General features: G+C 59.3%; 2 protein-coding genes and 1 long non-coding RNA gene across 4 annotated transcripts in view; 2 read left to right on the top strand and 1 right to left on the bottom strand.

The window, feature by feature from the left end:
- WRAP53 (WD repeat containing antisense to TP53) overlaps window positions 1-2,491 on the top strand; it is a 26,607-nt gene extending 24,116 nt beyond the window's left edge. For both annotated transcript variants that reach the window (XM_006151779.3, XM_006151778.3), the window contains 7 exons: window positions 264-352; window positions 543-633; window positions 741-873; window positions 1,398-1,606; window positions 1,735-1,838; window positions 1,981-2,115; window positions 2,224-2,491. In XM_006151779.3, the coding sequence (XP_006151841.1) occupies window positions 264-352; window positions 543-633; window positions 741-873; window positions 1,398-1,606; window positions 1,735-1,838; window positions 1,981-2,115; window positions 2,224-2,470 (1,008 nt within the window). In that variant the 3' untranslated portion in view covers window positions 2,471-2,491. The remainder of the gene's footprint in view (window positions 1-263; window positions 353-542; window positions 634-740; window positions 874-1,397; window positions 1,607-1,734; window positions 1,839-1,980; window positions 2,116-2,223) is intronic.
- Window positions 2,492-2,527: 36 nt separating this feature from the next.
- LOC102502250 (uncharacterized) lies at window positions 2,528-4,031 on the bottom strand. Its single transcript, XR_003549920.1, has 3 exons — window positions 3,761-4,031; window positions 3,204-3,290; window positions 2,528-2,593 (listed from the first exon to the last, which is right to left on the bottom strand). It is a non-coding gene; the product is annotated as an uncharacterized LOC102502250 (long non-coding RNA).
- Window positions 4,032-4,286: 255 nt separating this feature from the next.
- Window positions 4,287-9,380, top strand: EFNB3 (ephrin B3). The gene is made up of 5 exons (XM_006151780.3): window positions 4,287-4,694; window positions 6,889-7,181; window positions 7,470-7,562; window positions 7,673-7,777; window positions 8,201-9,380. Exons 1-5 carry the CDS (start codon window positions 4,573-4,575, stop codon window positions 8,608-8,610), a joined length of 1,023 nt encoding a protein of 340 aa, XP_006151842.1. The 5' UTR covers window positions 4,287-4,572; the 3' UTR covers window positions 8,611-9,380.
- Window positions 9,381-10,404: the final 1,024 nt, after the last annotated feature.

Raw genomic sequence — 10,404 nt, 5'->3', positions numbered from 1 at the left:
CCCCATGGCAAAAACCCAAAAAAAAAAAAAAAGAATAAACTTAAAAAATATGAATCTGTGTGGCTCGTGGAGGCCCTAAATGTGTCATGAAAGTCTGGATTAACCCTTGCACATTGAGAGCATTGAAAGATCCTGTTCTTCACATGTACCCACTCTGCTTCCTCTACCTGGTTAAGTGCCAACAGAGAGTGTCCCCTGCCAGGGACGAGTCTCGGACTCCTTGCCCCTCCGAGTGACCCCGGCTTTCCCTCATGTCTGTCTAGGCCCCCGTCCTTCGCATGGTAGAAGGGGATACGGTCTATGACTACTGCTGGTACTCCCTGATGTCTTCGGCACAGCCAGAAACCTCCTAGTAAGTGTTGGCCTTTGCCTGCTCTAACCCCCACAGTTTCTAGGGGCCCCTCTGCCGAGAATCAGGGCAGCCAGGGGCCTGGGAGGGGGAAGGTTTGATGTACCTTCAGTTGGGAGCTGAGAGGGCTGGTCGGCTGGCTTCCTCCCCTTCCTTTGGCAGAAACAGGACCTCAGTGTCTGTGTCTCCTCAGCGTGGCCAGCAGCAGCCGAGAAAACCCCATTCACATCTGGGACGCCTTTACTGGCGAGCTCCGGGCTTCCTTTCGTGCCTACAACCACCTGGTACGGACCTCCGTGCCCAGCCCCAGCACCCACCCTGCTCCAGCTCTCCTTCCTTGAGGTCAGCTGGGGCTTCGCAAGGCCTGTTGTCAGCCCTTTCCTGCCCTCAGGATGAACTGACGGCAGCCCATTCACTCTGCTTCTCCCCGGATGGCTCCCAGCTCTTCTGTGGCTTCAATCGGACTGTGCGTGTCTTTTCCACGTCCCGGCCTGGGCGGGACTGTGAGGTCCGAGCCACATTTGGTAAGCATGTGCCTCCCAGGGCAGAGGGAAGGGAAGGCCCTGCCACATGCATAGGGACCTGTGTAGGCCGGGGGCCACCTGTGGGGTTTCGCGTCATCCTCCAGCCCTGGGAGGCAGGGTGTGCCCACCTAACAGACTCTGCAGGGAGTAGACTCTCCCAAGGTTAACTAGCTGGTGCTGAACCCGCGCCCTGCTAGCTATGTACTGTTTTGTTTCCAAAATCTTCATGTCTCTAGAAAATAGGAGATGAAGCTGATTCCATTTTCATATTGGCCTTCAGCTCACCATCCTTTGAAAGAAAACCCAGGATTTGAAAGGGAAGAAGTGGAGTTGGGCGTTTGGGTCCTTGGGGGAGCTAGAAGGATCTGGAGATTGTCAGAGTTTTCATCCTGCTGTGCAGACAGGATGGAGGAGACGTTAGTCCCCATGTTGGTGCGGCACAGGAGACAGGGGTGGACCTCTGCAAAGCCTGGCTAAGCCAGGAACCATTGCCTTCTCCCTCATTTTGTTTCTTTCCTCTGTAGCAAAAAAGCAGGGGCAGAGTGGCATCATCTCCTGCATAGCCTTCAGCCCAGCCCAGCCCCTCTATGCCTGTGGCTCCTACAGCCGCTCCCTGGGTCTGTACGCCTGGGATGATGGCTCCCCACTTGCCTTGCTGGGGGGGCACCAAGGGGGCATCACCCACCTCCGCTTTCACCCCGATGGCAACCGCTTCTTCTCAGGAGCCCGCAAGGTATGTCACCTGCCATGCGTTGAGAGTTGGGGAGGGGAATAACTCACGTTGAAAGAGTGCCTAGAAACCTTGAGGGAGGCAGGGGTGTTCTGGGAGGGCGACTCCAGGCCCCAGTTCTATGTCTGCAGGATGCTGAGCTGCTGTGCTGGGATCTCCGGCAGCCAGGTCACCCACTGTGGTCCCTGAGTCGAGAGGTGACCACCAATCAGCGCATCTACTTTGATCTGGACCCGTGAGTTGGTGGTGACTGCCTAGGGCTCTCATGCTCCTTGGGGTGCCAGAGCCCAGCTGGAGGGTCCCAGCCCTGGGTGTGAGGGGCTCCGGCCCTCCAGAGTGATGCCTTTATGCCAGCAGGTCTCTCTTCTCTCTCCCAGGACTGGGCAGTTCCTCGTGAGTGGGAGCACTAGTGGGGTGGTCCGTGTGTGGGACACCAGCAGGACCGGGGATGAGGGGAAGCCGGAGCTGGTGCTGAATTTTCTGCCCCAGAAGGACTGCACCAATGGAATGAGGTCCTCAGCTCCAGTCCACAGATCTCTGGGCTTGGGTTGGAAGGGCGCTCCCTAGGGAGTGAGCTCGCTCGCTCAGGGTGTTGAGTCTCTGCCTGTCTCTCCCTCCAGCCTGCACCCTAGTCTGCCTCTGCTGGCCACTGCCTCTGGTCAGCGGATGTTTCCGGAGCCCACAGAAAGCGGGGATGAAGGAGAGCAAGAGCAGGACCTTCCCCTGCTCTCCATGCGGCACGTCCACCCTGAATGTCGGCTCCAGCTCTGGTGGTGTGGGGGTAGCCCAGACCCCAGCATCTCTGGTGATCACCAGGGCCAGAATGGACAAGGAGGGACAGAGGGAGGTGGGGGCGAGCTTATATAAAAAGGGTTTTTTTATACCATACTAGAGTCTTCGTGTCTGTTCAGGGAGCCAAAGGACGGGGGTGGTTGGGGAGGGGTCCAGCGGGCTCTCTTGTCCAGCAGCAGCGGGACTGGCATATTGTTCCTGAAACCAGAGGTTGAGGGGTGGAGCTAGGCGGGAGCCAATGGGGTGGCTGCGCTTGCTGTGAAGTCAAGTGGGCGGGGGTGGGGCTTCATGCCATTGACTGGTCGGTTGCTAGGCAACCTGGTAAACTGAAGGGGGGAACCTGTTTGAAATCTCACTCCCTAGGTGGGGGCAGCAGGGGTCAGGGTGAGCGGGCTGAGCAGGAGTGGCAGGAGCGGTGTGTCAGACTGTTGGGTGTGACTGTGTGAGACTGTGCAGACAGTGACAGACAAGACACCCGCTCGCTCACGCTCAGTCTTATTTACCATCATCCAGCAGCAGAGGGACCATTACTCAGCTCTGGAGGAAGGGGAGCAGGAGCACTCGGCGCCCCCCGCCCCTGGACGCCTCCAGGAGGCAGGCAACCTAGGGACCAGAACCCAAAAGAGTGGAGGTGCTGAACTGCGCAGAGGTCACATCAGTACTCCCAGTAGGCGCCAGGCGGGGGCGAGGGTCTTACTCATTGGGCCGCTGTAGCCGGTCTTGTTTCTCCACGTCTGTGCTGCCTTTGGGGGGTGGGAGGTGAGTGTGTCACTTGAAGCAGTGACTCCTTCCCCCTTCCCCCACTCACCTTGCCAAACACTGAGAGGGGGCTTTGAAGACACTGTCAGTAGGGCATGTGATTTTGAACCTCGCGATCAAAGGGAAGGGACGAAGCCTGCGGAGGGTTGAGAGGGAAGGAGAGGAATGTCACCCCATCCAGAGGTGCTGAAAGCCAGGGTTCTTACACCCGAAAAGGCAGCTCCTCCCTTCCCCCAGGATAATTGGAAACAGCCCTTCCTGCAGCGTGCGGGTGTGGGGTTGTAGGTACTCCCCTTCCTCTTCCAGCCCCACTTCCCACACCCATCTGAGGAGGGCCCAAGTTTACCCCGACCCTCTTGCCTTTCACCTAGACCCCAGGGAGCCGGAAAGGGCCGAGGAAGCTGTGGCGAGAGCCCCGGGAGTGGGAGCTCAGCAGCCTGGGCGTGCTGCTCTGCGCTGTCCCAGACTCCGTGTGTGACCTTGGGCAAGTCCCGGGACCTCCTGAGCCTCGGTTTCCTCGTCCCTACAGTGAGATCGTTAGCTCTGCCCTCCCACAGGTAGTCCTGACGGCCAACTCAGCCGCACTTTGTAAAGCGCCAAACCTACAAGGTTATTATTATTCTCTCCAGACCTCCCCGGAGCAGCAGTGTTGTTTTGGGATGGAGGAGGCGGCTGCGGGAGCGCACGGGGTGGGTTCCTCCGGGTGGAGAGGGCGAGATTTCAGGATTTGAGAGAGGAAGATTCCAACCGCTCGGGCGATCCGAGGGCAGGAGGGGAGACGGGCAGAAACTCAGCCAGAGACGGAGACTCGCAGAGACAAAGGGGGCGTGAGAGACCGCGCCAGGGAGTGAGGCGGGGCAGCGGGCGAGGCGGCCGCGGCGGGCGGGAGGTGCGCGAGGTGAGGGAGGTGTGGGGTCCGTGGGCCGCGGGATGCCGCCGCCCGCTCCGACTCGAGCTCCAGCTCCAGTTTTTCCCTCCACCATCCTCTCCCCCTCCCCGCCTCTCCTTTAACTCCCCCCTCCTGGGCTCGGGACTGGTTTCCTCCCTTAGCCCGCTGCCCTCAATCCCAGCGAGGCTGGGGCTCCGGCTCGGCGCCCCCTTCCTCGCTCCCCATGCCTCCCCCACCCGGCCCCCGGCTCCCCCAGTCCCCGACCTAGGCCGGCTCACACATCCCGGGGTGCTGGCGCGTGGGCCGGGGGGCGTAGGGCGCCTGCAGCCGGCCCCTGGCAGGGCTCTGTGGGGCTGAGCGCTCCGGAGCCGGGGCGCTGGGAGAGCAGGAAGCGGTCCGCGTGGGAGCTGGGAGAGCATCAGCCCCAGGAGTGGACCGGGCTGAATAGCCAGGCAGCCGAGGCAGACACCCCAGGGGGCGAGCGACTTTGGGGGAGTTGGTGCCCCGCCCCCCAGGCCTTGGCGGGGTCATGGGGGCCCCCCATGCTGGGCCGGGGGGCGTGCGAATCGGGGCCCTGCTGCTGCTTGTTTTTTTGGGGCTGGTGTCTGGGCTCAGCCTGGAGCCTGTCTACTGGAACTCAGCGAATAAGAGGTGAGCGGCCTGGGGCTTGGGAGACCCCAGACCCTTTGGGCAGGGGGTACAGAAGCTTTGGGGATTCCGGGGCTGGATTCTCTGGGCTGGGAGGAGACTGGAGGGAAGGTGTCGGCGCCCTGTTGTGAGCCGGTGGGTTACCAGAGAGGTGATGGAGCCAGACTCCTGGGGCTCACGGATCTGGATGTGGGTGGTTGTCTAGGTGTGTCAGGAGTTTGGAGACCCCAAATGGACCAGGATAAGAAAGTTCGTGGGGAGCAGGGCGGTGGAGTGGTTATTTGGATCTGTGGGAGGCTTGTGCAGGGGGCTGGGCTTGGAGGGAGCCTGGTTAATGTCAGCTCTCAGGAGAGAGCTGCTGAGTAGGTGCTGAGGCGCCCAGGGGAAGGGCAGGGGTGCCTCCCTCCCCACGGGGTCCTTGGCGTTGGAGATGGAAAGGAAGGGGCTCGGCTTGGGGCTCTGGGGACAACTTCCCCAAGCCTCTTTGAGTCTGTCTCCCAACTCTTGTCCACAGTCAGAGGGTCGGCCAGCCCTGGCTGAACAGTTTCCCACCCAGCGCATCTTCCTGCCTTCCTGGCTTGGGGACTTGCTTTCTGGAAGAAGCTTGGAGCCCCCTGAAGGGTCCTTCCCCCTAAGAGCATCTGGAGTCCTGAGGACTCCTTTACCCCCTCCCCACATCCTGGCTGCACATTCTTCCATCAGACACTCTGTTCCTGGCATGCTTGCTTGGCTCTGAAAAGAGACCAAGGGTCAGGCAAAACTTCAGGCCACACAGGGTAGGACAGAACCTTTGGGAGGTCATCAGGGTTCTTTGCCTTCGGGTAGATCCCATTCTGGGTTAGCAAGAGTTCTGTGTCTGCAAAAACTACTTGCTCCAGGGGGCTGGGGCGCCTGTGTGAGGCCATGGGTGGGGATGTGGGGTGGGTTGGAGTTCATCATATTCTTGGTCTTAATCCGGGCTCTGCTGCTTTCAGCTGTGTGGCCTTGGGTATGTCATTTAACCTTTCTGAGTTTGTACCCTCAATCCTTATAGCCGCTTTGAGGATCAGAGGTGAGGTGTTTGAACACACGGTGTGAGTATTAAAGGAGAGCTAGGATCGCTGTTCTTCCTCTGTCTCTACTTCCCAGCCCTCCTCACACTTCCCTGTCCTGGCATCCCTTCCTCTCTGCCACGTCTCTGGGTATATCCTCAATATCTCTTCTGCACTCAGTCTCCCACTTGCCAACTCCTGGCTGCAGTTTGAGTATCAGGTGTGTTGCTTGAGGATGTAAGTTATGCTTATTCTGATAGGATCGAGAAAAGGGAGCAGGGTGTCCTGGGGCCTTCCGGATCTTGGGAGATATTAAGCAGCGGTCCCCTGGGACTTTGTTCTGAGACCCTGTCTCAGCTGTGGTGTGAGGTGGGCAGGGGCTGGGGGGCTGCAGTCCGTGGTAAGCCGTGGCTCTGCTGGCTAGGCCAGTGGGTGCCCAGGCCCACTGGCCCAGGAGATGTGCGATTGTGTTGGGTGGGGTTAGAAGTCACCTCCCTCAATTCCAAAGCAATAGAGCACTTTCTTTAGGAAGTCTGTGACTGAGGGAGAGGGCCCCGAGCACGGAGCGATCTGGGTAGCTGGCCCCCAGACCCCGGTTAGCCCCACTTAGGGCCATTGCCAAGCCAGGGGCTTTTGCATCCCGTCTTATTACTTGGCTAACTCAGGGGATGGGTCTGGAGCACCTTCCACACCCCCTCCCCAGCCCCACCACCTTTGCCTCGAAATCCCTGAGATTTAGTGGTGGTCTGGAGGAGGGGAGGCTCTGCCCCCATGGTTGACTGCCATGGAATAGTGAAATCACCTGGGAGGGGTGGGCTGTGTGGTTCCAGAGAGGCCAGCTCCTTGGTAACTGGCATCCTGTTGCCATGGCAACGGGGCCGGTGATGGAGCGGGAGATGGCAGTGTGCATGTGGTGAGGGCGGGCTGAAGAGTGCATTTGGGCACACCAAGGGGCAGGAGACCTCTGAGCCTGGCTTCCCGCTGCTTCCAACGTGTGCCCCAGTCCTTGGTGCCCGCTCCGCTCTGTAACAACAGACACTCAGACAAAAGCAGGCAGGCCTGAGCTGAGCATCACAGTCCTGGAGGGCTGTGGGGCAAGGGAGGGAATGCACTGGGGGCCAGACCTCCCTGACACCTCCTTGTCCACCTTGCCTTCCTCCCCATAGGTTCCAGGCAGAAGGTGGTTATGTGCTCTACCCTCAGATCGGGGACCGACTAGACCTGCTCTGCCCCCGGGCCAGGCCCCCTGGCCCTCACTCCTCTCCTAATTATGAGTTCTACAAGCTGTACCTGGTAGGGGGTGCCCAGGGCCGGCGCTGTGAGGCACCCCCTGCCCCAAACCTCCTCCTCACTTGTGATCGGCCAGACCTGGATCTCCGCTTCACCATCAAGTTCCAGGAGTACAGCCCTAACCTCTGGGGCCACGAGTTCCGCTCTCACCACGATTACTACATCATTGGTACTGCTGGGCAGAGGGCAGGGGCCCGTGGGGAGCTGCTTCTGGGATCCAGGGCAGATGAGGGAGGGGGCCACTGGAACTGAGGGAGACCACCTACGTGCCTGGGTGGTGCTGGTACCTGGGCACAGGGCTAGCCTGAGGAGTGCCAACTCTTCCCTCTGGCTTTTCTCTCCCAGCTACTTCAGATGGGACCCGGGAAGGCCTGGAGAGCTTACAGGTGCTGGTCCCTGGGCACGGGGCTAGCCTGAGGAGTGCCAACAACTCTTCCCTCTGGCTTTTCTCTCCCAGCTACTTCAGATGGGACCCGGGAAGGCCTGGAGAGCTTACAGGGAGGCGTGTGCCTAACCAGAGGCATGAAGGTGCTTCTCCGAGTGGGACAAAGTGAGTGGGGCTGGGGGGCCGCTTCCTCGGACTGAGGGAGATGGGAGCAGTAGTGGCATCTTGGGGGCAGTGGTCTCAGGCCCTCTCTCTTGGATCTTCCCCATTTCCAGGTCCCCGAGGAGGGGCTGCCCCCCGAAAACCTGTGTCTGAAATGCCTGCAGAGAGAGACCAGGGGGCTGCCCACAGCCTGGAGCCTGGGAAGGAGAACATGCCAGGTAGGACCCAGGGGCCAGCCCCCTGCCTCCCCCAGCCTCTTCTGCTCTCAGACCCCAGCTGCCCTGCCTTCACCCTCTCCCTCCCTCTTCAGATTTGGGGGCGGTGATACAGGAAAGAGGAGAAGAGAGGATGGGAGGGTGGGAGGGGAATGGAAGCCAAATGAGGAAAAGACTCAATTAGAACTAATTAGCCAAGTCAGTGCTTCAATCAGCGCTGTCAGAGAAGTGGGGAGGACTACGTGGCAGGGAGCTGAAGGGCTGGACACCTGGATTCTGAGCCGGGCTGGCGGGGAGGGAGGGGGTCTCCAAGAGGCCTGGGCACTGCTGGGGAAGCCCATGGGACCCTCAGGGCTGGGTGTCCAGATGCCCAGGTGGCTCCTTCAGCCCCTCCCCCTCTTTCCTCCTTCACCCCTTCCCTGCCAGGTGACCCCACCAGCAATGCAACCTCCCGGGGTGCTGAAGGCCCCCTGCCCCCTCCCAGCATGCCCGCAGTGGCCGGGGCAGCGGGGGGGCTGGCGCTGCTCTTGCTGGGCGTGGCAGGGGCTGGGGGTACCATGTGTTGGCGGAGACGGCGGGCCAAGCCTTCGGAGAGTCGCCACCCTGGTCCTGGCTCCTTCGGGAGGGGAGGGTCTCTGGGCCTGGGGGGCGGAGGTGGGATGGGGCCACGGGAGACTGAGCCTGGGGAGCTAGGGATAGCTCTGCGGGGCGGTGGGGCTGCAGATCCCCCTTTCTGTCCCCACTATGAGAAGGTGAGTGGTGACTATGGGCACCCTGTGTACATCGTGCAGGACGGGCCCCCCCAGAGCCCTCCAAACATCTACTATAAGGTGTGAGGGCTCCTCTTACCTGCTCTCCCAAATCCAGCCCTTGGGGTGCTGCTGTGGTTTAATTCATGGTGTGAGGGCACCTCTAGCACCCCCTCGGCCCCCTTCGCTCCTCCTGGCTGTTGCCCTCTTCTCCACTTTTAGGGTTCCCTAAGACTCCATTGTACTCCCTGCCCTCCCGTTTGGCCATGGGCGCCCCTCTGTCTCTGTGTCCTGTTCCCTTGGGGAAGGGGCACAGGCCCAGCCTCCTCTGTAACCATGACCCAGGTAACCGCGTCCCCCTCGCCAACCCGGAGCTAGGGGCAGGAGCAGTCTGTCTTTTGGTTGGTACCTCTCCCTTTCTGCCTCTCACTGTTTTTCTCTTCTCTCTATGTCTTATTCTTTCTCTCTCTTCCGTCTCTAGGTCTGTTCCTCTCCCTAAGATCCTCCTCCCTTTCCCCTCTCGGCTTCTTATCCTGTGCCTCTCTCATCTCCTGGGCGGGGGCCTCACAACACTTCTCCCCTTAGCTCTTGGCCCCCACCCCCCGACCTCTCATACCAACCACTCTTCTTGGTCCGCCCGACCTGGGGGCTTTACGGGGAAGGCACCCCAGCTCAGGGCGTGGGCAGCAGGGCCTCCTTCTCTGCCCTGCCCCAGGCCTCTACATACTTACTCCAGCCATTTGGGGTGGTTGGGTCACGACAGCTGCCATGAGAAGAAGTGTTCCGTTTTGTCCAGTGGCCAAGAGCAAGACATGCACCGGTCAGTCGGGACATGTATGGACATGGTCTGATGCTGGATGGGCTGCTTGGGACAGGAAGTGACTTGCTCCAGACAAGAAGTGACCAGGCCTGGACAGAAATGGCCTGGGAAGTGGCAGAAGCATGCAGCAGGAACTGGAAGTGCCTTCATCCAGGACAGGAAGTAGCACTTCTGAAACAGGAAGTGATCTGGCTGGAACTCCAAGTGGCTTAGTCGGGGGGTTTGGGGAGTGGGAGGTGGTTGGTTCTTACTCTGTGGAGAAGGGGGATAGGAAGGACTTCCTGTTTCAGGAGGACGCTGGAGCTTATTAAGAGGACAGAGGTGGACTGAGGAGGACTTTCCTAGTACTTGGTGGCACTTCCCAGGATCTCCCTTCCCTTGTGCTCCGTGCTGGTTTTAGGACAGCTAAGATGACTGCCATCTGCTGTGGCAGGCCCAGTTTGTCTTGTTCTTTCCTTTTCATATCCCAGTATAATCTGTGCTAATCAACAGGACTACCCCAAAAACCCGTGTGTTCTCCCTCAGTGACTGTCCCAGATGGCTGTCTTGTTCATCTCATCCTCCATCCCTGCTCCCTTCAAACTCAACACAGCTCCCTTCTTAGTGACCAAAATGGTGGCCTACTGACTGGTCTAGCTGACTGTGGTACTTAGCAACAGCTACTGTTTCCATAGTGACCAGCTGATACCTCTTCCTGCCCTCTAGTACACAATTGGGTGTTGCCTCAGTTTCCTCTTAGTTCAGTATTATGAGATCAAAGCTGCCCTTGGGCACCAGGTTGGCCACCTCAGTCACCAGCCAAGAGGGTTGCTTTGTCCACCAGAGGTCACGTCATCTCTCTGGTGTGGTAGTTCCCAGCTCCTTCCTGATTTTTCTAATCGCTCCTTCCAGGGGACAGGAAGTTGATATTGCCATGGGGGAGGTGACAGAGTTTGCTGTCACCTCAGTATTTTGACTGTAAAAGGGAAATTTGAACAACAAAAACCAAAAAAAAAAAAAAAAAAAAGAATAAAAAACTTCAAAAGTTGACCAGAAGGCTGGAGAGTGACTGGCATGAATTG

The sequence above is a fragment of the Tupaia chinensis genome, unplaced genomic scaffold (assembly GCF_000334495.1).
Source record: "Tupaia chinensis unplaced genomic scaffold, TupChi_1.0 Scaffold000330_1, whole genome shotgun sequence".
Classification (NCBI taxonomy): Eukaryota; Metazoa; Chordata; class Mammalia; order Scandentia; family Tupaiidae; genus Tupaia; species Tupaia belangeri.
Note: the sequence above shows the minus strand (reverse complement) of the source record. Positions and strands in the feature narration are given on the sequence as shown.